This window comes from Bubalus bubalis, chromosome 2 (genome assembly GCF_019923935.1).
Source record: "Bubalus bubalis isolate 160015118507 breed Murrah chromosome 2, NDDB_SH_1, whole genome shotgun sequence".
In the NCBI taxonomy this organism is placed as follows: Eukaryota; Metazoa; Chordata; class Mammalia; order Artiodactyla; family Bovidae; genus Bubalus; species Bubalus bubalis.
Genome location: NC_059158.1, coordinates 183,205,993 through 183,232,306, shown reverse-complemented (window position 1 = coordinate 183,232,306; position 26,314 = coordinate 183,205,993). Strand labels below are relative to the sequence as shown.

Here is a 26,314-nt window from a genome sequence, read left to right as displayed (position 1 = left end):
ATGGGGATGAGGTGGGTCTTCACTCTCACGGAGCATCATGCTAGCAGAGGAAAGAGATAAGAATACCAGGCAGGGCCAGCTGAGCTTTGGAGAGCTCCTGGGGCCACCTTCACTTTCTTTTTTCCTTATTGATGTGTCTGCTTTGGACCTGTGGTGCAGACAGTTGAGTGAGTCCTATTCCTCAATGTATGGGCTTCTATCATGAGCTCAGTTTTTGTTTTATTTGTTCATTTTCCCCTTCATCCCTGCTCCCCAGTACCAGTCCCAACCGTTCTCCAAATGTCTTCATGCCAGTATGCTTTAAACTTTAGAGTTGGACATGACTTATCAACTAAACAGCAACAACCATCATTAAGAGTCACGATATATACTCCCAGGTTGGCTTCCCTCGCTCAACCTCACCTTCATGGGAGGCATCCCTGTTGATGTATATTCTTCTCAATTATTCCTCCTCATTGTTGGTGTAAATTTCCTTCTCGTGAACCCATACAATGCATTTATCCATCTCACCAAGGATGGACAGAGGGTTGAATCAAGAATCAACTTCCCTTTCCCAGGAGTAGAGTGGTTTCTTTTTTTTTTTTTTTCATTTTAATTCAAATTTATTTATCCTTTGATTTAAATGTAAATTTCATCCCTCCATACACACAAAAACCCTCACAGAAACATCCAGAATAACGTTTGAACAAATATCTAGTTTTGATCTCATGACACAGCCAAGTTAACACGTAGAATGAACTACGACATGTGTCTTAAGTAATTTCCATGGGACTGATGTTTGAAAACAAACAAATGCAAAAAATATGGAACGCTTCATGAATTTGCATGTCATCCTTGCGCAAGGGGTCATGCTAATCTTCTCTGTATCGTTCCAATTTTAGTATATGTGCTGCCGAAGTGAGCACTAGAGTGGTTTCTTATCTCACAAGCCACTGTTGTGGAAGAATGTTGTACCATTTCCCATAACAAATGAAATAATCATTTTTATCTTGGTTTTGGTGAAAATGCTAACATTATTTTCCAGTGAAACTCTTGCCGTTTAAAATTCCTCATCTTCCAGTAACATTTATACGCAACAGGGCTAGTATGTTTCTCAACAGAGTTAGCACACTGCTCAGAAATAGTCATTCACAACCCTACTACCCATAGAAAACCACAGTGAACATTCCGGTGTGTCTCCTTTCAGTCTTTTTAAAAAATAACATTTGAAAAAAATTATAAGGGTAACATCTCAACACAGAAGGAAAATTTGGGAAAACAACAATGAAAAAAACAATCAGTCATCTAAAATGTCACAACCCAGAAATGATCACGCTTGTAAGATAGCCTTGTCCTGTATGTAGCTTGTATAGTTTTTATATCTCTTGCCATAAATGACAAGCTGCAGAAGAGATCGTAGCAAATATCGTTGTCCTGTAAGAGCAAATGTAGGTGTCCCAATGACAAAAGGTGGACTCTTTGTTTTGTCTCAGATGTACTTGGGACGCGGGTAATTCAAGGCTGAAGACGGATGTTCCAGAACAGAGCTTCTCACAGTAGGGTCCATGAGCCCGCAGCCGCACCAGCATCTGGGGGCTTGTTAGAAATGCAGTCGGGGTCTCTGGGCCAGGGCTGGGGGTACTGGAATCTGTTTCCACAAGCCCTCTGGAAAATTCTGATGCATCCTGCAGTTTGAGAAGCACTTCACAGAAAAGCTAAAGTCTGATGGGTTCTGGGCTTCAGCGGGGTTCAAAGTGGGCCTTCACTTGAGGAACGAGAAGGAACCCGCTGACAGCACAGAACTCATTTATGCCTCTACAGCTCTTTGTGTGGTTAAGCTTCCTGATGGAGGGACCACTTCGATTTGGCATCCTAATGCCTAGCCTCCTGTAATAAGTGGGAAATGAATGAATCAACAAACAAATAAGTGAATGAACAAATGACCTCTGGAGCTGTGACTTTCATGTCTTTTTTTTTTTAATTTCTAGGATTGGAACGTCAATTAACTTCTGACCACTGGCAGCCCACCTTTCCCACGCACATCCATCGCACCTCTGGGCTCCAGAGAGAAAGCAGGTCTTGGAGGGCGCCATGATTTCACCATTCTTACTGCTGGCTATCGGTACCTGTCTTGCCAGCTCCTTAGTGCCAGGTAGGATTGGGGGCAAGGGTGGAGGGAGGGGGAGAGCTGGTACAGCTGGGATAGGATGAGGGCAGTGTCTGTGGTCAGGGTCGTAGAGTCACCCACAGTATTTAAGAGCTAGAAACAAATGTTCAGAGCAGGACATCCAGCTACTACATGTGCTTGTGTTGGAAAAGTCAGTCTTTTTCCTTTTATATTATTCTTTAATTGCAGTTTCTAGTCTCGCTTAGCTCTAGGAATCTGAAATAGAACTTACCCTATAAACTCTTCTATAAACCCCTGATAGAACATTTCTTTATATTTTGTAATTCTTGCTTTAAAACTCACCTTCAGGGAGTTTTGTTTTGTTTTGTTTTGTTTTGTTTTTGTAGTTTGTGTTTCCTATTGGAAACTCACATGAGAGTGTTTCTACAGTGTGGTATTCTGTTTGATTCTTCAATCAATTCTGTAAGAGTGTTTATGTTAATTTCTCAGTTTCGGGCTCTTGCACTTTAAATTCAGGCTCAGATATGGAGTGTTTTATAATTTGGTTTATTTTTGACTGTGCTGGGTCTTCGTTGCTTTGCACGGGAATTCTCTAGTTGTAGAGTGTGGGCTTGGAGTCGTGACACATGGGCTTAGTTGCCTCACAGCATGTGGAGTCTTCCCGGACCAGGGATCGAACCCGGGTCCCCTGCACTGGCAGACGGATTCTTATCCACTGTGGCACCAGGAGAGTCCTTCAGATTTGGAATTGAGTTCACATTTCATCACTGGCTTTCTCTCTCCAGCCCTTCCATATCTCCCAGGCAAAACACGTACCTGAAAGCAGGCTCAGCTGTTCTGTATCTGCTCGGGGCCTCCAAGGCCCCTCAATATCAGCTCCTGTGTACCTGCATGGTTTTGAATTCCAGCTTAATTTCTGCCTCCTGGGAATTTCCCTTCTGCCTCCTTTTTCTGCCTTCTGCCTTTTCTGCCTTTTCCCCCTTCTGCCTTCCTTTTTCAAGCTGTACACCGTTCTCAATTGTTTTTTCCTTCAGCATTTCAATGTCTGTGGTAGAAGGGGAGTCTTCCTTAGCTCACTCCATCATGTGACTGGGAGTCCCCCAACTTGCCTTCCCTGAGCCTTGATTTCTCCATCTGCTCGGTGGAGATACTGATCTCTCCTCCTTAGGGCTGCTGTGGGAATTATAGGGGCAGTCACAGTGTCAGGCGGGGAGCAGGGGCTCATGGGTAGAATATATTTCAACAGATGAGGAAGTTGAGGGGCAGAGAAGGGACTGGGCCTCCCAGTCACACAGCACGTCTGCAGCAGGCCTGGGGACTGAACCTGAGCTGCCAGGCTCCCAGGCCATTGCTCCTGCTGTGATCGCATGATGCCTTTCAGTGTGACTCCTGGGGACCCAAGGTCACTCTGGGACTGAGTTCTTGCTTTCTCAGCACTCACAGCCCTCTTGAAAGATGAGCGATGAAAGATGAGCAGGTGGATGAAACGTGAGAAAATGAAAAAGCGACAAAATGAAAAATCTTCAAATATTCAGCTCTTTAATTTTTCTTATCTGCTTCATTTTAGCCATTCTGATGGGTGTGTAGTAGTGTTACATCGTGGCCTTTTCCTTTTTTAAAAAAAATTAGGGACTTCCCTGGCAGGCCAGTGGTTAAAACTTTACCTTCCAATGCAAGGAGTGTGAGTTTGACTCCTGGTCAGGGAGCAAGCTAAGCTTGACCAGCTAAGATGGCCAAAAAGGCCAAGGCTGTAAAACAAGTGATACATTGTAACAAATTCAATAAGGACTTTAAAAATGGTCCACATCAAAAAAAATCTTTAAAAAAGTAATTAGGTGTAACTTACAGCAAAGTGCACACATCTTAAATATACAGCTTGATGAGTTTTGACATATTTTGGTACCCATGTAGCCATCACCCAGATCAAGAAAGGACACTTCCAGTCATGGGACACCATGGGCTTTCCTGTGCCACCCCCCGCCCCACCCCAAGCAGGGAAGAGGAAGCGACTAGGCTTCCTCTTGCTACCTTAGACGAGTTTTGCCTGTTTTGGGGCTTCGTATAAACGGACTCCTACAGTACGTACTGATAAGTACTCTTCATGTAGCGTTTGTTACAGCACGGGGATTTCCGAGTGTCCTTTAATGGTCTCCGAAAACAATAGCCTTCTGATGCTCAGTTGTCCGAAGCCACCGTTGCTTAAACCAGTCCTCAGACCGTGGAGTCAGTTTGACATCCACCAAACCCTTCTTGGACCCTGGCATAGCGCTGGTGAGAAAGACAAGGGCTGTGCCTTCACCAGACTCCCAGTGCCCCGGGGAGCAGGCAGAGCAGGGAACTGGCAAACAGGTACAGGGCTCACCTGGAGAAGAAGCAACGGCAACAGGGAGGCTGAGGGCAGCCTGGCTCCAGGGCGTGCACCTGGTGCCAGGCGGAGGGCAGGAGGGGCAGAGGCTCATCACCACCCAGATGGCACCCAAATGGCCAAAGAAGCTCCTTGACCAAAGCCTCGGCACTGTGGTCATATGTGGGAGGAAGGCAGGAGGGAGATTGAAACCCGCCCACAGCTAGTAGATCCCTGATCAAAACCATTAGCCCTCGGAGTTGGGAGTTAGTAGATGCAGACTCTTACATGTAAAATGGATAAACAGAAAGGTCCTACTGTATGGCACAGGGACTATATTCAATATCCTGGAATAAACCGTGATGGAGAAGAATATGGGAAAAAAAAAAGATATGTCAATAACTGAGGTTCGTTCCAGTAGTCATGTATGGATGTGAGAGTTGGAGTATAAAGAAAGCTGAACACCGAAGAACTGATACTTTTGAACTGTGGTGTTGGAGAAATCCAACCAGTCCATCCTAAAGGAAATCAGTCCTGAATATTCATTGGAAGGACTGATGCTGAAGCTGAAGCTCCAATAGTTTGGCCACCTGATGTGAAGAGCTGCCTCATTTGAAAAGACCCTGATGCTGGGAAAGATTGAAGGCAGGAGGAGAAGGGGACAACAGAGGATGAGATGGCTGGATGACATCACCGACTCGATGGACATGAGTTTGAGTAAACTCCGGGAGCTGGTGATGGACAGGGAGGCCTGGTGTGCTGCGGTCCATGGGGTCGCAAAGAGTCGGACACGACTGAGCGCCTGAACTGAATGAACTGAATCACTTTGTTGTGCAGCAGAAATGAACACAATGTGGTAAATCAGCTATACTTCAATTGAGAAAAAACAACAACTTCTATTTGAAAATCCAAGTTTAAAAAAAAACAAAACCACTGGCCAAGGGCACTTGCCCAGGCTTTACGTCTTTCAATCCTAGAACTGCCTGTGAGTAGCTCTGTGCTCTCGTTTTCCTAGAACAGAAATTCAAGTGGCAGGAACTTGCATAAAGGCGCTCAGCTGGATGGAAGGACCATGGTCTCGGGGCTCCGGCAGGAGCCTCTGGCCGGGAGGTCTGAACTTAGGGAGCTTCAGAAGAGAGGGGTGGCACTGGGGGCTGCTGGCGTGAAGGTGGTGGGCTAAGGGATCAGGGTGAGGATGGGACCGCTGTGGGGTAGTGGGGCATGGACCCAGGCTTGAGGTGAGAACGGCTTCCTTCCTGCCCTCATCGCCTGCCCCATGCAAGAGCACCGCCACGCAGTGTGGGTTTCCGGCTCCTCTGCGGCTCAAATCTCAGGATGTTCAGTTTCCCCATTCCGTAATGTGGAGGAAGTAATGGTAGCCACTCCATCAGGCTGCTGGGGAGGGGGAGGCACTTGGCACGAGCCTGGGCGCCGTGCGTAAGAAGGGAGTGCTGTGGGGGCATCCCTGGTGGTGCAGTGGTTGAGAACCCTGCCAGCGCGGGGGGGTCATGGGTTCAGTCCCAGGGGTCGTGGGTTCAGGCCCGTGCAGGAGGATTGCACATGCGGGTGTCTTCCAATGAGAAGCGCTTTGCAACTAGAGAAAGCCCACGTGCAGCAACAAAGACCCAGCACAGCCATAAAAAAAGGAAAGCTGTGCTCTTCACCCACACTATGAGCCTGGGCGTGAGCTGGGCCGAGAGCTGAGGCCTGTGTCTTCAGCTGTGAATGTGTAACATGACCCTGGACACGACCCTCCCACCTCTCATGGCCTCCGCCTTCCTTCCGGGCAATGGAGGCCACTGAAAGAGAGAATCCCCGAGGAGCGCCCTTCTCGAGGCTTCTGTGCCTGGATGGGCAGGTTTGGTGAGGCCCACGCACAGAGGAGAAACCAACAGGAGGTGGGAGGGCCCTGACCCCTGTGGACGGGGATCTGGGGCCTCTGCTTGGAAGGAAAGGGGAGTCCGGGTCTGGCGTGGAATTGTTGGGAGTGGGGTGTTGATCTTCTCCTGTAGGTCCGTGTGTTGCCTTATCTAATCCTGCCCTCATGAGACCCTGAGGGTGCAAACACTCGCATCTGACGGGGAGGAGACTGAGGACCAGGGAGCTCGGCTTCTCCGCACAGCAACTGTTCTGCGAGGGCTCTCAGGCACTAGAGTGCTCTTTCGGCTGGAAAATTGATGACTCAACCCATGGACATGGTGGGGGGTTGGGTGGGGAGAGACAGAGAGAGAAAAGAAGGCATTCCTGGTTTTCCCAGGAATTAGAGACACAGAGCATCTTCTTGGCCAATTTACACTAACAAGAGTGAGGCTGTACCTGGCTCCTTTAAGTTTGTTACGGTAAACAGAAAGGCAAGCCTTGCTTTCCAGCCCTGCTAAATAGCTGTTGCTGAGTCAGGTTCCTGCCAAGCCTACTTTAATGAATAAGCCAAGCAGAGTTTATAATTGATAGCTGGGATACATCTGGGAGTTCCTGCCATTGGAAGTAGCTTGTTCTCTTGAATAGGTTAAACATTACCCTCCTGATTGTGCCCGCACTGTTCATTTGCTGCCTGAGCACAATGCCTCTCCACTGGGTGGAAGGAAAGAGCGTGGGCTTTGGAGTGAAGCCCAGCTCTGCCAGTGTCTGCCAGAGCTGTGTGGCCTTGGGCGAGTCGCTTGGCATCTCTGAGCCTTGGTTCCTCTGCTCTCGGGTGTGGGGAGAAGACCCAGAGTCCTCAGGCTTGTTTGGCCTGGCAGAGGCTGGCAGACCTCAGGATGGCTGTCTGGGATGGGGCAATGACTGCTTGCTCTGCTGACTGCAGGCAGCCACACCATCGCCATGAGAAGTTGGGGTCTGTAATGGCTGGGGGAGCTGCCCCGCTCCTGCTGAATAACTCTGCCTCTCTGTCTCTGCAGAGAAAGAGAAAGATCCCAAGTACTGGCGAGACCAAGCTCAGCAGACCCTGAAAAATGCCCTGAGGCTTCAGACTCTCAACACCAACGTGGCTAAGAATGTCATCATGTTCCTGGGAGATGGTGAGGCCTGGGGTGGGGGACCCGGGGTGGCAGGCAGAGGTGAGGGGGCTGTGTTATAGAGGCTCGGGCTCTGGGGGCATGTTGCAGAGGATGGGGGCGGGGCCAGGCTGTGGGCCCTGAAGGTCTAGGGAGGGAAGGAGGAAGGTCAGGCTCTGGTGCCCCCTGCCCGACCTGCCTCGGCCCCAGGCTGGGAGGCTGTGGGGGCCTGAGAGGCCTGATTGAAGAGACTGGGAGCCCGAAAACCTGAGCTCCCCGACCTCCCGCCCTCCACCACAGGCATGGGCGTCTCCACCGTGACAGCTGCCCGCATCCTCAAGGGTCAGCTCCACCACAACCCCGGGGAGGAGACCAGGCTGGAGATGGACAAGTTTCCCTACGTGGCCCTCTCCAAGGTGAGCTCCAGCCCTGAGCCTCCTACTTTCCAGGAGAAAGTGAAGGGAAGTCACTCAGTCATGTCCGACTCTTTGCGACCCCGTGGACTGTAGCCCACCAGGCTCCTCCATCCATGGGATTCTCCAGGCAAGAGTAGTGGAGTGGGTTGCCATTTCCTTCTCCAGGGGGATCTTCCCGACCCAGGGATCGAACTGAGGTCTCCTGCATTGTAGGCAGACGCTTTATCCTCTGAGCCACCCCCAGGGAGGAAAGGGCAGGGGCGTGGCTCCCGCTAGACCCCTCAAGCCCACTGACAAGGCAGTCAGCCCTCCTGGGGACTCCGTGGCCAAGCCGTGAAGAAAGGACAGCTGCTTCCTAAGACTTTGAGGATTTCGGCTCCTGGTTTTAAGATCTATTGATGTACAGCAAGCGTAGAGAGAAGGGCACACGTGTGTGGGGTGAATTTTCCACCAACTTTCCACGTGTCTGTGTGACTAGCATTGAGGCTGAGAAGCTGAACGTGATGGCAGCCGGGGCTCCTGCCCCGCACTCCCCTGCAGTTCTGCTCCCTGACTTTCGGTGCCATGGATTAGCTGTTCCTGCTTTTGCGCTTGATAAGAATGGAATCACGCAGCGTGTCCTCTTTGCACGGGGCTCTGTGACGCTCATTTCTCCCAAAGCGGCTCAGATGGAAGCTGGCAGCTCTGTCACGGGGGTTGTCATTGCTAGTTCTGGGGGTCCTCGAGACGCTGTGGGCAGATAGTTTCAGGGTCCCCACCAGTGGTCTGAATAAAAGGAAAGTGACGTCGCTCAGTCGTGTCCAGCTCTTTGCAGCCCCATGGACTGTAGCCTCCGTCCATGGGATTTTCCAGGCAAGAGTACTGGAGTGGGTTGCCATTTCCTTCTCCAGGAGATCTTCCTAACCCTGGGATTGAACCTGGGTCTCCCGCATTGTAGGCAGACGCTTTACCGTCTGAGCCATCAGGGAAGTCTGAATAAGGGGGTCCCCATTTCCTCCTCCTAGATCCTGCCTCCCTCTCACTTTCCCTCCCCTTCCCCAGCCTCCCTCCCTCCTTCAAGAACCCTCTCCCTTCTCCACACTCACCTGCCTCCTCCACCCCTTGCTGGCTCCCGGAGCCTCAGACCCAGGGAGAGCTGACCCGGGTCTCACCCTCTGCCCAATGAGTCTCCATGTCCTAGAACACTGCGTTCCTGCCCTTCCTGTTACCCTGGCTGCCAGGGCGTGGGGGTGGGCAGGAGGCAGGCAGCTAGGGGATCTGGTGGCTCTAGGGGTGGGGGTACCTTGGTGGGCAGCAGGGCTCGGCCAAGACCACAGGAGGCCTCTGTCTCCCTTGTGTCCAGGCCCCATGCTGTGAGTGGGGTGGGGGGCAGCAGGGTGGACCGAGGCCGGGCCGTGTCCTGACCCTCCTTTTCCACCTGCAGACGTACAACACCAACGCCCAGGTCCCCGATAGCGCGGGCACCGCCACCGCCTACTTGTGTGGGGTGAAGGCCAATGAGGGCACCGTGGGGGTGAGCGCAGCGACCCAGCGCTCCCAGTGCAACACCACTCAGGGCAACGAGGTCACCTCCATCCTGCGCTGGGCCAAGGACGCAGGTGAGTGGGGCGAGCTGTGCGGAACGAGGCCCAGCTCTGTGACCTGTCTGGGCCTCAGTCTGTCCAACTGTACAATGGGGAGAGAGCAGAAAAAGAGGCTTGCCAGCACCCTTCCAGCTCCGATGTTCTGGGACTCTGCAAACTCTTCCGGGACTCTCTTCCATGACAGCGAAGTCTCACGGTTTAGGGGGTTACTCGGTGTGGGTTCGCTCCGCGCTCATTTCCCTGAGTCTATTTGTTTGACTATAAAATGTGCTTGAAAACGTAGCCCCTCGTAGGTTCAGCGTGAGGAGGGTGAGGGATCTAGCCCAGCTCTGGTCTCGTGGGAGTCCAGTAGCTGTCTACCCCCGTTCCTTTCCTCCTTGGAACTGGGAGGCACCAGGATGTCCCCCCAGCACCTCTGGAGTCATGGTGTGAGTCCAGCTGATGTAGGTGACAGAGCCACACTCCATCTGAGAGCCCTTCGGAGGGACCCCTGAGTTCTTGCAGGGCAGCCGTGGGGCTTCCTGCAGGGATGAGACTCGGGGGGTCCTCGGTGGAGAGGAGGGCTCCCGCCTAGGTGCTCATGCTTCAGGGGCCCTCGGGAGCAGGGAGGGTCACAGAGGCAGAGGGTCTGAGCTTTCTGGCTATTTGGAAGCCACCCACCCTGCCGGCCCAGGTAGCTCAGCGCAGAACAAGCAGGAGACCTGGGTTCAATTCCTGGGTCGGGAAGATCCCCTGGAGGACATGGCAACCTGCTCCAGCATTCTTCCCTGGGAATTCCCATGGACAGAGGGGCCTGGTGGACTACAGTCCATGCAGCCAAAGAGTCGAGTGACTGAGCACACGCGTAAGCCTGCCTTAGTACCGATGCAGAGCCTGGGGCCAGGCCAGCAGCGGAACTGGCCCGTCTTTAGCTAAGAGAAGGAAAGAGAAGAGCTGGCTTGGACAGCCCTATGTCCAGATGAACCTGACCCCTCCTCCCCCACTCCTCAGGGAAATCCGTGGGCGTCGTGACCACCACGCGCGTGAACCACGCCACCCCCAGCGCCTCCTATGCCCACTCCGCTGACCGGGACTGGTACTCAGACAACGAGATGCCCCCGGAGGCCCTGAGCCAGGGCTGCAAGGACATCGCCTACCAGCTCATGCACAACATTAAGGACATCGAGGCAAGCGCGGGGCGGGTATAGCCGGGGCAGGGCAGGTGAGGCGGGGCCCCTGGTAGGCCTGAGGCCTCAGGCCCAGACTGGCCCGGGAGAAGTGGCTTGGCCTGGGTCTGCCCTCACCTGGGAGGGCTCCCGGCCCATTAGGGGATTTGCGGTTGGGGCAGGGAGGCACTGTGGGATTTCACCGCGGTGGGACTGAGGGATGAACCCTGAGGTGGCCGCCACCGCGCCCCGAGAGTCAGGCGCCCAGGGATTATTCTGTCCATTGGGAACTGGTGCTGCCCTGGAGCATGGGGGTAACACGGTGCCATCTGAGGGGAGTACCCGCCCCGTACGTTCCCACATGCATGGACAGGCGTGAGTCCTGTGCACTCAGGCAGCATGCCCAGAGAAAAGGTGATGTGCAAGCTGTGGTTGGTGCAGGCTCTTACTTTAAAACTTGGGGTCACGTCCTTGGGCTGCTGTTTGCTAGCTGTGTGACCTTGGGTCAGTTACTTAACCTCTCGGAGCCTTCCCTTCTAAAGCGCTTTTGTGAAATGTACCTACCTTATAAGCCCATTGCAAGATCTAGATAAAATAATCCCTGTCAGAGTTCAGCGCCAGGCCTGATGCCTCGTGAGTGTTTGGAAGGTGGAAGCATTTACTCAGGAGCAGCCATGTGTCCCTGCCCTGAAACACGAGCTGTGACTCACGGAGCAGGCTTAGCGCACGCCCCAGCATCATCCACCTGAAGCTCAGATGGGCCCCAGCCTCTGTTTCTTAAATGAGACCCTCTAGTTGGTTCCCTTTTCAAGGTCTTGTTACCTACCTTGCCAGGAATTTGGGGGTGGGGGGGCGGGCTGGTGAGGGGGAGAGGGGACCTCAGCCCCTGAGCTTAGAATGGGGGTTCAGGGAGGCTCAGAGAGAGAGCCCCCAGGCCCCTCCCACTCTGTCTGCGTCTACCCCCACCAGACTAACTCCCTGGCTCCCAGACCCCCCATGCCACCCCCCCAATTTCTAAGTGCCACCTGCCCCTCTTCCAACCTCTCGTTTCTCTTCCGAGCTGTGGATTGAGCTGCCCTTCTCGGGGCGTGCAGTCCTGGTGACCAGCTCCTAGCGAGCAAGTATCTCAGGCAAAGCGCCCTTCTGACTTTGCGGGTACCCGACGGGTCGCTTCCCTCCCCCGAGCCTCAGTGTCCCCACGTGTGTAGTAAGAGCAGAGCGCCCCCACGTCCCCTCCCCGCCTCCCGGGGCTGCTGGAGGCCGAGGTGAGGTCATGGATGTGAGAACATTTGTTGTACAAGTGCAGGGTGTAATTACGGGACTGCTCTTGAGAGAGATTTGGCAGCAGCCGCCTGAGAAGGGGACAGGAGCTTAAAGGAAGGCTTTGCTGGTGGAGGAGGCGGGCGCGGGGGTTGCACCCCAGCCTGAGTGAGGGGTGCGGCCGCTGGGAGGCCCACCCCGCCCCCACCTCCTCCCTCAGCCCCCTGTCCTTCCCTGCCCCTCCATCGCCACCCCACCACAGAGCCCCCCGCCCCGCCCCCCAGGCTGCACATGAAACAGAAATGCTGGTGTCCGCCCTGAAAATAAATATCTTTTACTAAAAAAAAAAAAGAAAGAAAGAAAAAGAAAAATGAAAGACACAAACCCAAACCCCAAAGCCAAACAGCAAGTCTGTTATTTGGGAGTTTAATGAGTGTGTGAAGTCCCTGCTGGGGCTGGAGATGACGAGGCTCCCGGCAAGAAGATTGGGGGCTTCATTTTCCATTCTGAAAATGCCAAGGGGTCAGGTTCTGTGGGAACAGTCTGGGGGGGCAGGGAGCCAGTGACCCGGGGTCCCCTTCTCCTTTCTCTAAGAAGCCTGCCCCGCCCCGCAGAGCACCCGGCTGGAGCTGGCCGTGAGAAGCTTGCCTTCACGGAGCCACCCTGAGCTCCACTACTTCTGGCCATGAGAATGCCTTGCGGGGGAAGCCAGCCCCCCGGGGTGGGGCGGCCGGGACTGGACTGCTGGTCACTGCGTTTCCTCCTGGGACAGTCCTGTGCGTGGGCTGTCCATTCCATTTAATAGATGGACACATAGAGCCAAAGAGCTTAAGCACCCAGACCTTGGTCAAGATACAGCAGAGGCAGGATTCCAACTCCAGGCTGACTTCAAAGGCCTTTCTGGTTCCCCGGGATCCAGGATGGCCCTGTATCCACCACCTGTACCACCAGCCTGGACTCCTGGCTCCCTGTCCACCCGGCAGAACCTGGGTTCTGAGGAGGGTGCCTGTGAGATGCCAGCCCCGGGGACGGCGGGTCTAAGGCCGGGCGTCCCTGGACTCTGCGCTCCCGAGGTGTCAGCCAGGGGCAGCGGCCTGGGCTGACGCCCGCGGTAACAGGAGGACACCGGTGTGGTGGTCACCGCGGGCGGCGGCTGTTATGCCCTTGGCCCCCGTTTTAAAAATAGTCAGGACTTCAAACATGGACTCCCAAGGAAAACAAACAGCCCCGCGTCCGTCTGCCCGCGTGGGTCAGCGCAGTGGGTAAAATTAGCCTGGCCGGTGACTACACAGACGTGGGCGCTGGCCCGCTGTTTGCCAGGCTCCCAGCTGGGCTGCCCCAAGACCTCCCTGGCAGAGGCCTCTCGCCTCCCGGGTGGGGGCGAGGAGGCAGCTCTCGGTCGGAGTCCCCATCCTCTGCTCCATGGACACAGCAGGAGCTGGAGGGGCCTTGGGTTCACATCCTGGCTCTATCCCCTTGCTGGCTGTGTGGCCTTAGGGGAAAGAAATCATATTTCTGCACCCATTTATTTGGAAAAGAGGTCACGTGGGTAGCCTTGCAGCCTTGTATGACGTTGAACAAGATCAGGTATCTTGGGCCCTTTAGGGGGCCCAAGGGCCACCTGGGGTGGCTCAGGGGTAAAGAATCCGCCTGCCAATGCAGCAGACTCGGGTTTGATCCCTGGGTCAGGAAGGTCCCCTGGAGAAGGAAATGGGCAACCCACTCCAGTATTCTTGCCTGGAGAATCCCGTGGACAGAGGAGCCTGGTGGGCTACAGTCCATGGGGTCACACGTGTGGGACACGACTGAGCGACTGAACAACAGCGGCAGTCTCAAGTCCTTAGTGCCCGACACACACGCTGTAAGATGCTATCGCTCTCACGCCAGCCAAAGTTGGTACTGGGCTTCTGGAAAGCCAGGTGTGGGAGGTTAGCACCAGTACTGCACTCCGAAGCCCAAACCACAATCCCGGTAGACGAGTGATTTCATTTCCGGCCCCGCCGGAGGAGCAGAGGCTCAGAGTGGCGCACACGGAGCCAGGATTCACCACGCCGGAGAAATGTCCACTCCGCCCGTCCCCCGGGGAGCCCAGCTCTCCAGGCGGACCTCTGGGAACCTCCAGATGGCATGGCACCCCCGGGGTACTGATGGCTGTGTCCCCTTTAGGTGATCATGGGGGGCGGCCGGAAGTACATGTTCCCCAAGAACAGAACCGATGTGGAGTATGAGCTGGATGAGAAGGCCAGAGGCACGAGGCTGGACGGCCTGAACCTCATCGACATCTGGAAGAGCTTCAAACCGAAACACAAGGTAGCCTGTCCAGGGGCCTGGATGGGGAGGTGCTGGGGGGCGTCATTCTCTGCATCTGTTCATTTCTGTAGAATGGGTTTGTAATTCTTAGCTCAGGCCCAAACAACCTTACGGGTGTCTGAATGGCACATAGTGGGTGCCCCTTGATTCCTTCCTTCAGGCAGTGAGGAAGAGGGTGGGTCAAGGAATGACCTGCATGGACATGGAGCCCACTGGCACCCCTACTGAGTGCGGGGCCCCTGGCTAGGCCTGAGGTCCAAAGGATGAATCAGATGGTCAAGGAAACGTGGAACACTGTGCTTGGATGGCGAGATGCCCAGGACCTACGGGAACTCAGAGGGGACAGACCACAAGGGAGGGGCTGAGAAGCCCCGAAACGGGGGAAGGGAGGGGATGAGGCCACGGTGCGGGGAATCTCGCAGGCCACCGTGGCAGGGAGGGGCCAGAGTCAGGGCACGTGTTGGCCGGGGAAGGGGGGCCGAAGCGTGGGAAGACCTGGGCACTGGCTCCCGGGAGCAGCTCCGGCTCGTGAAATCCATCTGCCGGCCGCGGGGCCTGGGGCAGCTGGGGTCTGGAAATGACTGTGGTCAGAGCTGAAGACAGTGGGGAGCAGCCTGGCAGCCTCTTTGATGTCACTCTGGGGTTGGGTTTCGGAGGCTTCCAGGCCTGGCCCCTGGGGAGGCCTTGTGGGATGGGGCTGGGCCAAGACTGAGGTGGGGGTAGGGACAGGGGAATGGCCCCCTGGGGTGGGTGGGGGGCAGGACCCAGCTGCTTTGAACTCTTTCCGTGCCTTCTGAGTCAGTGCTGGCTAGACCAGAGCCCCTTCCCGGCCCAAGCCTGAGAGACACCACCACTCCAAGCCTCGGTTTCTCTACTTGGCCCCCCGGGCACGAAGTGAGGGACAGCAGGGGAGCCCCACTTTCTTAGCCTTCCCACCTTCCTTCCCAGAGCAGCCCCGGAGGTTTGAAAAACCCCTGATCCCTATGCCATCACCCAGAGAAGGCGAGGAGCTCGCCTAAGGACACACAGCTGATTCCTGGTAGTTGAGGGCCCCACCCCCCCGTCCAGGCCTGAATGGCACCCTCTCCAGGCAAGCTGGCCAGTCCCTTCCCATGGCCTCTGCAGAAGCTGTACTTCCTTTACTCCCACCTTGGCTGGGGTCCCCAGGCAGAGCTAGGGCCTTGCTCCCTTCCCGGCTCTGAGAACACCCACAGCCCACACCTCAGTGAGTGCTCAAGGCCCCTGGTGACCTGTGCCTTCCTCCTCTTTGCTCCACAGTCCTTCCCCTGCTTGGAAGTCTATTCCCTGACTCCAGCTTGTTCAGTTCTTACTTGTCCTCCAGGTCCCCATTAGGACCTCACCTCCACCAGGGAGCCCTCCCTGATCTCGTCTCTAGGTTCACAGTGCCCCTGGTCTCAGAATTCTCATCACCTTGCGTTAAAATTACCTGTTTACTTGCCATTTCTTGAAGGCAGGGATGGTAGGTCCTCAGAGAGGGGCTGTTAAATGACTGAAGGACACACATGCGTGCCCCAGACGCTGAGACCAGCTGGCTCCCCCAGTCCCAGCATGACTGACGCTGGCCCTTCCTTCTAGCACTCTCACTATGTCTGGAACCGCACTGATCTCCTGGCCCTTGACCCCCACAGCGTGGACTACCTCTTGGGTAAGTGGAGGGGGTGGAGTGGACATCCAGCTGGGCGCCCTGGGGCCAGGGCTGTGTGAGCCAGCACTGGGGAATGAGGCCCCAGCCACCTCCCTCCACAACTTAGGGACCTTTGTCCCAGGCTCCAGGACCTGGGAGGGGTGAGGGAAGGGTTCTGGTTCATAGAATTAGACCTGAAATTTGCTGGCTGTGCAGGGCGAACAGCTCCATTGAGCACAAAGGGAAACAAAGCTCAGAGAAGGGAGATGACCTCTGGCCCGCATGGCCCAGGTGAGTCTGAACCCTAGCTGGTGCTGGGACTTAAACAAATCCTTGGCTGTGGAGCCAGGGGACGCAGAGCCAGCCCTGCGGAGCTGCCAGGGCAGAAGCCAGCTAGATTGTCTCTGCCGGTCTTGACTGGGGGGGTGGGGGGGTTGCCCCCCCCTCCCCAGGGACTGGGTAACAGCTGTGGGACCCGGGGCGGCTCCAGGTGAGGTGGGATGAGACCCTGAGTATGCTGACGTCTGGGTCCCCATTCCCTCCTGGCTGTTGGGCCAAGCAGGTGGTGGCAAAGCCCCCTGCAAGGCTTTCTCAAGGAACACGGCCCCTGGGTCCTGGGCGTGTCCGCGGAGATTCTGGGCTTAGAGCAGGGCACCCGGAGGGTCGCTCAGACACATGCAGCTCTCTGCTCGCCCGGGCCCCACAGCCCACGCTGCCTGTAGAGAGTTACGCCTGTACCTGCAGAGCATGAAAATTCCGTGTATGGGTTCAAATCCAGCTCCTACCTCATGAGCTGTGCAGCCCTCTGTGCCTCCACCTTCTATAAAATGAGGATTATGAATCCTCTGTACAGTGGGTACAGTGACCGGGTCTGCCTCAGCGCTGTCATGACGATTAAATGAGCTAATGTATAAGTTATCTCTGTGGGTGCATAGCAGATTATCCCAAAGCTTTACAGTTTAAAACGAGAGCAAACACTTGCTCCTTCACAGTTTCTTTGGGTCAGGAATTTGGGAGTGGTTCAGCTAGGTCTCTCAGGAGGTTGCAGTCCTCTGAGGCTTGACTGGGGCTGGGGCTTCCAGGGGGGCTCACTCATGGCTAGTAAGTCAGTGTGGGCTGTTGGCAGGAGGCCCCAGTTTCTCACCGCGTGAATCTCTCCACTGAGCTGCTTGAGTGTCCTCATGTCATGGCGACTGACTTTCCCCAGAAAGTAGGAGTTTGCAAGGCAGAAGCCACAGTGTCTTACGCTCGGGCCTGGAAGTCACACGCCGTCATCTAGACAGCATTCTGTCGGATACACAGGCCAGCCCGAGTCGGTGGGGAGGGCACGTGAGCATGAATTCCAGGAGGAAGGGTTATTGGGCGACCTCTCGGAGGCTGGGGCCCAGGTGCTTCCAAAGCACACAGGATGACGTGTCCCAGAGTAAGTGCTCTGTTCACTGGAGTGCCCCGCTCCACGCACCCACGCATGGAGGGCAAGGTGTTCTGGAAGCACACCCAGGACTGGAAAACAGCAACCAGTACATGTGGAATCTTGTGATATGAGCAAGGAATGGATCTCTCTCCTTGTTTCACGAGGGGAAAAAACCACACTCAGGGAACAGCAGAGAGTGACCCCAAACCTTCTGTTTCACTGTATAAGCACTGAGCCCTTCAAACCTGGCATGGAAACACACACCCGGGCTGTCTCATTGAGGCCGGGACACAGTCCTCTGCCATGTCCAGGACCCTCCAAGGCTCAGATGGGCTGATGGAGTAGAATCCCAGGTCTCCCATTAGCAGCTGAACATAGCAAGTTACGGAACACCTGAGCCTCAGTCTCCTCCTCTGTGAAATGGACACAGTGCCCCCCTCACCATGGCGAGGCTGAGAAGACAAATGGAGGCAGCCCTCCCAAAGCCACCCAGAGCTGCTTCCACCCCCCACCTCCCTTTATCCCCCAGTCATGTGTGAGAAGCCTCTGTTCCCCGAGACACCAACACCCTCCTGGCTCCTCCTCAGGTCTCTTTGAGCCGGGGGACATGCAGTACGAACTCAACAGGAACAACGTGACTGACCCTTCACTCTCCGAGATGGTAGAGATGGCCATCAGGATCCTGAACAAGAACCCCAAAGGCTTCTTCCTGCTGGTGGAAGGTAGGGGACCCAGGCCTGGCTGCAGGGCTGCTTCCCTGGGGGAATCTAGGCGGGTTCAGGGTCGGGTGGTCAGCTCTCAGAGAGCACTGTCCCATTTGGGGATGAGCGGGGAGATTCCTTTGGGGAGGATGGGTCATGAACGAGAGAGGTGGAGAGAAGGGGCAGTGCTGAAGCTTCCAGCCCAACAAGCTCTTCTTCCTTGGGCGTGGAGATGGCACATCCGGCTTACCAGTCCAGGAAGGCTTCCTGAGAGAGGAGGCAGGTTTCTTCCTTTTGAAAATTTCTCCCCAAAGCCTGTCTCTGGATGGGTGTGCAGCCCCCTCAGCTTCACTCCTCCCCAAAGACAAGTCTACAAGCCCCTGTAGTCAGAGGTGCCCTGAGCAGCTGCCTGGCTGGGCCCAAGGACACCGGCCCAGGGTCGACCAGATGCCCATTGGTCTGTGGATGCCCTCACAGCTGGACAGCGGACCTCTGCTGTGACTAGGCCCATGTGGGGCCAAGGTCAGAGAGGAGACGGCCGAGAGCAGCCCCCGGGTGCATCCTGGGGCCCCAGGGCTGGGAGAGCCAGGCCCTCAGGAGGCAGCAGGGCCGTCTGCCAGTGCTCCTGGGCTTTCCCAGCGCTGTCTTAACGGCCCTGGGCTCATCTGAGTGCTGCCACCCTCTGGCTTCTGTGACTGTTACCTGTGCATTGCTGTAAAAATGAGGCCCAAAATAGTCCTCCTTCTCCAAGAAGGACTGTGAGCATCCATTGCGTCCAGAGACATAATGTACTTGGAAGGGGGCCCAGCAGAGAATAAACCCTCAATGCGTCTATTATTATCATTATTATGATTGCCCAATAGCTAAGGTGATCACAATAGAAAGTAAGAGGAAATGATAAAGTCTCTGGAATCTTCCAGAGTTCTAACAACTATTCACGTTCTGCCTGGACACACACACACACAGACACACTTGCACGCATCCTCCCACCGTATACACACACACGCTCGGGCCCGTCCCCTCTCCAGAGGCCAGCGGCCGCCAACCCAGCTTGGCTGCCTTCTTGCCAAACCCTGGGGTTCCCACTCAAGCACGGCGGTCTCGGCCTGGCCCTGAACGGGCCTCTGATGCTGAGGAAGCAGCCAGGAACCAGTGGTGGTGAGCACGAGCTCCCTCGGGAGCGGTCCTCTTTGTGAGCAGGGCCAGGACCGGGCCGGCAAGGCCAGCTGCTCCCAGAGCCACAACAAAGGAGGGACCCACCCTGCCAGCCGGCCAGGCCTGTGTGGTGAGGCCCAGGCCGGCAGGAAGGCAGGGCGGCCAGGCGCCCAGGCTCCGGACCCTCAGAGTTCGGAGTGTCCACCCAGGCATCGTCTTCCTCTTAGAGATGGGAGGTGCTCCCTGCAGCCGCAGTCTCAGCTGTGATCTTCAAGCCAGGCCTCCTCTGCTCACCTGGGGGAGGCGGCACGGGATGCAGGCTTCTCCAGGCCTGTATGGAAGCCTGCTGTGGGCGCTGCCCAGGCACCAAGGGCTTTTCCCCTCTAAGAGTAATTTGGAGTGATTCCCTGAGAGCTCAGTTGGTAGAGAATATGCCTGCAATGCAGGAGACCCCGGTTCGACTCCTGGGTCAGAAAGATCCCCTGGAGAAAGAATAGGCTACTCACTCCAGTATTCTTGGGCTTCCCTTGTGGCCCAGCTGGTAAAGAATTTTCTGGGTTCAGAAGATCCCCTGGAGAAAGGAAAGGCTACCCACGCCAGTATTCTGGCCTGGAGAATTCCATGGACTGTATACTTCATGGGGTCGCAAAGAGTTGGATAGGACTGAGCGACTTTCACTTTCACTTTACACTCAGAGTGGATGTATTCAAAGATGGAAAAACAGGGCTTTAGAGTGGGTCATCTGAATCCAAAGCCCAGCAGATCTCACCTTGGACACGTCACTTCCCCACTCTCGGCCTCAGCTGTTCCATCTGTAAACTGGGCTGATTGTGCCCATCTCTGCCCCAGTTGTCAGGAATGGGGAACAAGATGTCAGCTTGTTCTGTCTGGCACCTAGTGGGTATTCAGGCATGTTGGGTCCTTTCTCTAACTCTCTGAGATCTTCAGGGACTCTGAGCAGCTAAGGAAACAGCTCAGGGAGCAGCATGGGGTGGTGGATCTGCTTTAAGTCTGACTTTGCACTGTCCACACGTGGGCCTGTGGCCCAGCGACTCACCATCTGAGCCGCTGGGAAGGTTGAACAGCTGTATTAAATGCCCGGCATGGTGCCCGGCCCAGGGGAGCTCCCATCAAAGAGGTTAACCTTGCGGTTAACCCAGGGGGATGGGAATCGGGGATTACACCTCCTTCCCCGCCCCCTGACCAGAGGCCTTTGCCTTGGCATCCCAAGGGGGCAGGATTGACCACGGGCACCACGAGGGCAAAGCCAAGCAGGCACTGCACGAGGCGGTGGAGATGGACCAGGCCATCGGGCAGGCGGGTGCTATGACCTCCGTCGAAGACACGCTGACTGTTGTCACTGCTGACCACTCCCACGTCTTTACCTTTGGCGGGTACACCCCCCGTGGCAACTCGATCTTTGGTAGGTAGGCCTCCACTGGGGTAGGCACTGGGCATTCCCAGGGTCTGCCATCCTTGAGCGGGGGTAGGGGAGGAGAGCTGGCAAGCCCAGGGCCTGGCACATGTGGGACTCGGAACTGGGGAGGGAAGAGACGTTACTGGCAGGTGGGGGAATAGAGGGTGGGGGGCGTGGAGGGAAGTGATGCCTGGGTGCATGGGTGGCCACCGGGATGATGGATAGGTAGAAGAATGAGAGGCAGGATGGATTAATGGACGGGGAGAGGAGAGGATGGAGGGACGGATGGACGGATGAGGGGTGGATGGACCAACAGGTGGGAGGACATGGGCACGATAAAAACTGAGGGATGGTTGGTTGGAAATAAACTGGGCTTGGAAGGTGGCTTCCTTGGGAGGGGACCCAGGGGTCCTAGCTGGGGGTTAGGGACTGTTCTGTTGGTGCTCCAACAGGACCCCTGGACCAATGCCTTCTTATGCAGGTCTGGCCCCCATGGTGAGTGACACAGACAAGAAGCCGTTCACCGCCATCCTGTACGGCAACGGGCCTGGCTACAAGGTGGTGGGTGGTGAGCGAGAGAATGTCTCCATGGTGGACTACGGTGAGAACGCAAGGCCCAGGGCTGGGAGGGGACAGGGCACCCCCTCAGGGATGAGCTCAGAAACAGTACAGTCCTCTGGTTAAGGCTGGGAGCGAGGTGTCCCAGGATAGACAGGAGTTGAGTCATTGAGTCAGAACAATGTCAACTTGAATCCCCTCCGAAAATCCAACAACTCTGTGACCTTGGGCACTTAACTTGACCTTCCTCATTTCCAGTTTCCTTCTGAAGAATGGTCTGCGTCCCGGGGTTGTCTGAAGGGCGAGCTCAGTGTGGGGCCTGGCACGTGCAGGCGCTTGCTGTGCTGCACAGTCATTTTTACTGGCTGTATAGTGTTCCAGCATGTGTGCACCTTCCCAGTTTGCTTATCTGATTCCATATTGTTGAATATTTGCTCATGATGACCCCAGCACCCCCCTGGGGGTCTAATGGCACAACCCAGGATCAGAAGCTTTTCCTGGGTTGGCTTTTCCCTTCTAATCCAGACAGCCCAGATGAGATATGTGGGTTGAGAGGGCAGACTTCTGTGTCAACAGACTCAGGCTTGAGTCCTGTAGCCTGGTGTAGGAAATGACTTCCCTGCACTGAACCTCAGTTTCCTCTTCTATAAAATGGGAGCATTTGGGACTTTCCAAATGGTCCAGTGGTTAAAGACTCCACGCTCCCGGTGCAGGTGGCATGGGTTTGATCAATCCCTGGTTGGGGAACTGGGATCCCATGTGCTGCACAGAGTGGCCCTCCCTCGGAAAAAAATATGGGGGAGGAGGGCATTTGAGCCAGCCCAGAAGTGGGCACAGAAAGCTGCTGCATCGTGCCCGGCCCCCTGGCAGGCGCTCAGCAAGCATTTCTCTGGCCCACAGCTCACAATAACTACCAGGCCCAGTCCGCGGTGCCCCTGCGCCACGAGACCCACGGCGGCGAGGACGTGGCCGTCTTTGCCAAGGGCCCCATGGCACACCTGCTGCACGGCGTCCATGAGCAGAACTACATCCCCCACGTGATGGCCTACGCAGCCTGCATTGGTGCCAACCGCGACCACTGTGCCTCAGCCAGCTCGTCCAGCAGCCCCTCCCCCGGCCCCCTGCTGCTCCTGCTGGCCCTGCTGCCCCTGGGCAGCCTGTTCTGAGGGCCCGGGGCCCGGGCACCCACCAGCCCATGACCGATGGCCGGTGCTGCCCACAGCCTGGCAGCCCACACCTCAAAGAGGCAGGAGGCAGAGACCCCCACCGCCTCTGCCGCTGCCGGCAAGGGGACCCAGGAAACCAAAGTCTGCCTGCGCCCACCTGGCTCCCCTCTGGAATCCTCCACTGCGGCCAGATCAGTTGCTGGCCTCCAGCCTCCCCCGCCACCCGCTGCCCCCTTTTGGCCGACAGGGTAGGTTTCTCTTGGGCAGGCAGAGAGCATAGACTGCAAAACTTCTCAAAGCCTCTTATTTTTCTAGCAACTCTATTTCTCCAGACCCAGAGGCCCTGGAGCTTCTATGGAACATTCCGGATCTGACCCTCCCCCACCCCCTTCCCTGTCCCTCTGGAACCCACCAGGCTCATGGCCTGTTCCCCAAGTCTGTCCGTAACTGCAGGGGAGACCAGGTCCTCCTCAGGAGGGAGGTTTGCTCACTCACTCATTCCAAGGTCGCCCCGGGGCTCCCAGGAAGTTGGTTCCGAGGACTGGCCATCCAGCCCCGGGTGACCCAGGCTGGGAAGAGAAGCCTGGCAAAGCGGACGCTTCCCGGCTCTAAACACACACGCCAGCCTCTCTGAAGGGACGCTCCTGTTTGAAACAGCCAAAAAATTTTCTCTTTTTGGTGTTGGTTAAAAGGGAACACAAAACATTTAAATAAAACTTTCCAAATATTTCTGAGGACAGGACTGAGTCTTTGTGGTCAGCGAGGAAGAGACTGAAATAAGCTCATTTCTCTGGGGAGAGCTGGACTCGGGGCCCAGAAGCGCACGCAGGTGGGGTTGGATGGGGAGGAGAAGGGGTCTCCCGCTGACCTGAGGGCTTCGCCACGCATTACCCGGGCGACTGTGGACAGAGTCCTTTGCGTCTCTGCCTCTCTGTTTTCTTATCTGTAACATGGGAGGCAGCCCACTGCAGGACTGCCATGAGGATTAAAGAACGGTGCCTCTGAGCCCCACAGCCCACAGCAGGAAGGCTTTTAAGTGCCCCAGGACACCCTTGCTGCGTGGTGCCCTCAAACAGCTGCCCGCCGTGGCCCATCGTACCCGCTCCTTCATCCGTTCATTCAGCGAGTATTGAGCATGCGCCAGGCACCATACCAGCCTGAGAGTTTAGGGGTTGACCTCACAGAGCCTCAGCCTAGACAGGGATGGTGATCTGTCCACTCCTGATTGTCAAGGCTGGGTACACACTCAGGGTTACACCTGCTATTGGGGGAGAGGACCCCAAGTTTGCTCCTCTTGCCTTCCTGGAACGAAAGATTCAGTCATGATGATAATGATAATTATTTACTATCTGCCAGTCTCTGAGCATGATGCTTATGTGGATTCATTTCATCTTAAGAAGCAGGCCCCCTTGGTCCATCCACATTTATAGATGATGAAACCAGGGTGCAGCAAGTGACATGAGCGCCCAAGGTCCCCCAAGCCGTGGAGCTGGGGTTTGAGTCCAAGGTTCCCACAGTTAATGACATCCTTTATTTATAATGCATTTCCAGCCTCCTGCCAACCAGGCTCTGAGGCAGCCGGTACTAATGACTCATAACACACTAGTTAAAAATGAACTCGGCAAGAAATTGTATGTTAGAAGCAAGGCATCCTTCAAGAATGAAAATACGAAAAAAAAAAAAATGCAGCTGAGAAGATTTAAGTTTCCCAGCAGTCCTGGCCAAAAGGGCACAGCCAAGCTGATGCTGGGCTAGTAAACTATGTGCCCACATTCTTGCCAGGACAGACACCTCACCTTTAACTCTACAGTGCAGCATTTTCATTTGCTGTTCTCATACCATCTTCATACTTTTTGCCATGTCTCTATTGTCACTTCCTAAACACTTCTTTAAATTCACATTTAAGCAGTCTGTCTTTAAAGTTCACCGGTACCACCCAAAATCAGTGTACAAACCACACTGGGGTGTGCAAACCACACTTTGTGTCTTAGGTTGGGTTCTTCAGAGGCAGAGCCTGTGACAAGGATTTGAATACAGTTTGTAAAGGGGCTTCCCAAGTGGCTCAGTGGTAAAGAAACCTCCTGCCAATGCAGGGGATGCGGTTCCAATCCCTGGGTTAGGAAAAGGAACCCAGGAAGCACCAGGCAGAGTGGGGAAGTGAGCCGGGAAAGGAAAGATGTGTGTTAAGCAGGTCACCATCATGGGCAACCCAGGCTGTCCCACTGTGGGCCTCCAGGATACAAGGGAGATGCATCTCAGGGTTATCTCACCGTGGAGTGAGGGAGCTGGGGTATTTATTCTTCAACCCTCCTTTCTCACCGGCTTAGAGCTGTTCTGAAAAAATGAACACCCTGGCCCTTCCAACCCACCCCTGGAAGGGCTGAGAGCAAGCCCCAAAGCCTGAGCCAGGACAGTAAATGCTCAAAGGATACAAGCAAAGCAGCAACATCATTTATTAAACTTTGGGATGGGGTTCAAAAGCCTGGGCTGCCGCCGGTCAGAGAGGTAGGGGTTCCCATCACTTTCTCGTTTCCATGAACTCAGGAGAGTTCTTTAACTTCGCTGATGTTCCGTTCCTAACATCTGAATGAACTATCCCGACACTGAGCTGAACACACTGAGCTCTCAGGATCCCACGAGGAAGTTCCTAGTTCCTCCTAGCACGAGTCCAGGCTGAGGCTCATGTGTGTATGCTTCAAGAAGAATCAAGGGTGCTCTGACTGCTCCCTTGCCCAGGCTGGGCCCCGCGCGCACCGTCAGCTCACTCATCACCCCTTTATTCTAACTGTTGGTGGCTCTGAGTCCTAATCCAGGCCAGGGGTCCAGGCTGAAGTCCCAGCTCCACCCATTCCCCCATAACTAGAGGCTAAGGGTGAAGGTAAGACATTTTCTCAGTGAGGAAGAACAAATCTAAGCTGACAAATCCTCTTCTAGTCATCCAGATAACCCTGTCTTCTGTTAAAGAGAAATCTGGAATTTAACACAATGAGTTCATTTCTATCTCAAACATCTTGGGGTGCCTCTGGTCAGGTGCCTGGGACCCAGGCTCTCGTTCCACCATGCGGCTCTGCCCTCCTCTAAATTCCAGAGGTTCCATCTTAACCAGAATGCCTATCTAAATTCCATCTGGTCAGCACACTGATGAGGGAAGGGGTGGAAGGGGAGGGGGGCTCACGCTCACGTTTTAATCACTTCTTCCTGGAAGCTACACTCATCACTCCTACTCACAGTCCATTGGTGAGAACTAGTCACGTGATTCTACCTGGATGCAAAGGAGGCTGGGAAATGTAGTCTTTGGTTGAGCAGACACTTCCCACCACCAACTCTTCAGTTCAGTTCAGTCCCTCAGTCATGTCCGACTCTTTGCAACCCCATGGACTGCAGCATACCAGGCCTCTGTGTCCATCACGAACTCCTGGAGTTTACTCAAACTCACATCCATCGAGTCAGTGATGGTGCCATCCAACCATCTCATCCTCTGTCGTCCCCTTCTCCTGCCTTCAATCTTTCCCAGTATCAGGGTCTTTTCAAATGAGTCAGTTCTTCCCATCAGGGGGCCTGAGTATTGGAGCTTCAGCTTCAGCATCAGTCCTTCCAATGAATATTCAGGACTGATCTCCTTTAGGATGGACTGGTTGGATTTCCTTGCAGTCCAAGGAACTCTCAAGAGTCTTCTCCAACACCACAGTTCAAAAGCATCAATTCTTCAGTGCTCAGCTTTCTTTATAGTCCAACTCTCACATTCATACATGACTACTGGAAAAACCACAGACCTTTGTTGGCAAAGTAATGTCTCTGCTTTTTAATATGCTATCTAGGTTGGTTATAACTTTTCTTCCAAGGAGCAAACATCTTTTAATTTCATGGCTGCAGTCACCATCTGCAGTGATTTTGGAGCCCCCCAAAATAAAAATCTGTCACTGTTTGCATTGTTTCCCCACCTATTTGCCATGAAGTGATGGGACGAGATGCCACGGTCTTAGTTTTCTGGTTCTCAGCCTGGGCACTCTTGGCACTTGGGGCCAGATGGTCTCTCTGTCGTAAGAGGGTTAGCAGCACCCCCAGCCCCTCCTCCCGAGATGTCTATTGCTGCCCCTCCC

The 26,314-nt window shown here is 54.9% G+C and overlaps 1 protein-coding gene and 1 non-coding gene across 6 annotated transcripts in view; one reads left to right on the top strand and one right to left on the bottom strand.

The window, feature by feature from the left end:
- ALPL (alkaline phosphatase, biomineralization associated) overlaps positions 1-22,943 on the top strand; it is a 63,758-nt gene extending 40,815 nt beyond the window's left edge. For all 5 annotated transcript variants that reach the window (XM_025278772.3, XM_006048546.4, XM_006048547.4 and 2 more), the window contains exons 2-12: positions 1,968-2,131; positions 7,349-7,468; positions 7,745-7,860; positions 9,284-9,458; positions 10,434-10,609; positions 14,015-14,158; positions 15,755-15,824; positions 17,805-17,939; positions 20,305-20,496; positions 20,972-21,091; positions 21,949-22,943. In XM_025278772.3, the coding sequence (XP_025134557.1) occupies positions 2,071-2,131; positions 7,349-7,468; positions 7,745-7,860; positions 9,284-9,458; positions 10,434-10,609; positions 14,015-14,158; positions 15,755-15,824; positions 17,805-17,939; positions 20,305-20,496; positions 20,972-21,091; positions 21,949-22,214 (1,575 nt within the window). In that variant the 5' untranslated portion in view covers positions 1,968-2,070 and the 3' untranslated portion in view covers positions 22,215-22,943. The remainder of the gene's footprint in view (positions 1-1,967; positions 2,132-7,348; positions 7,469-7,744; positions 7,861-9,283; positions 9,459-10,433; positions 10,610-14,014; positions 14,159-15,754; positions 15,825-17,804; positions 17,940-20,304; positions 20,497-20,971; positions 21,092-21,948) is intronic.
- Positions 798-905, bottom strand: LOC112583161. The gene has a single exon (XR_003107504.1). It is a non-coding gene; the product is annotated as a U6 spliceosomal RNA (small nuclear RNA).
- Positions 22,944-26,314: the final 3,371 nt, after the last annotated feature.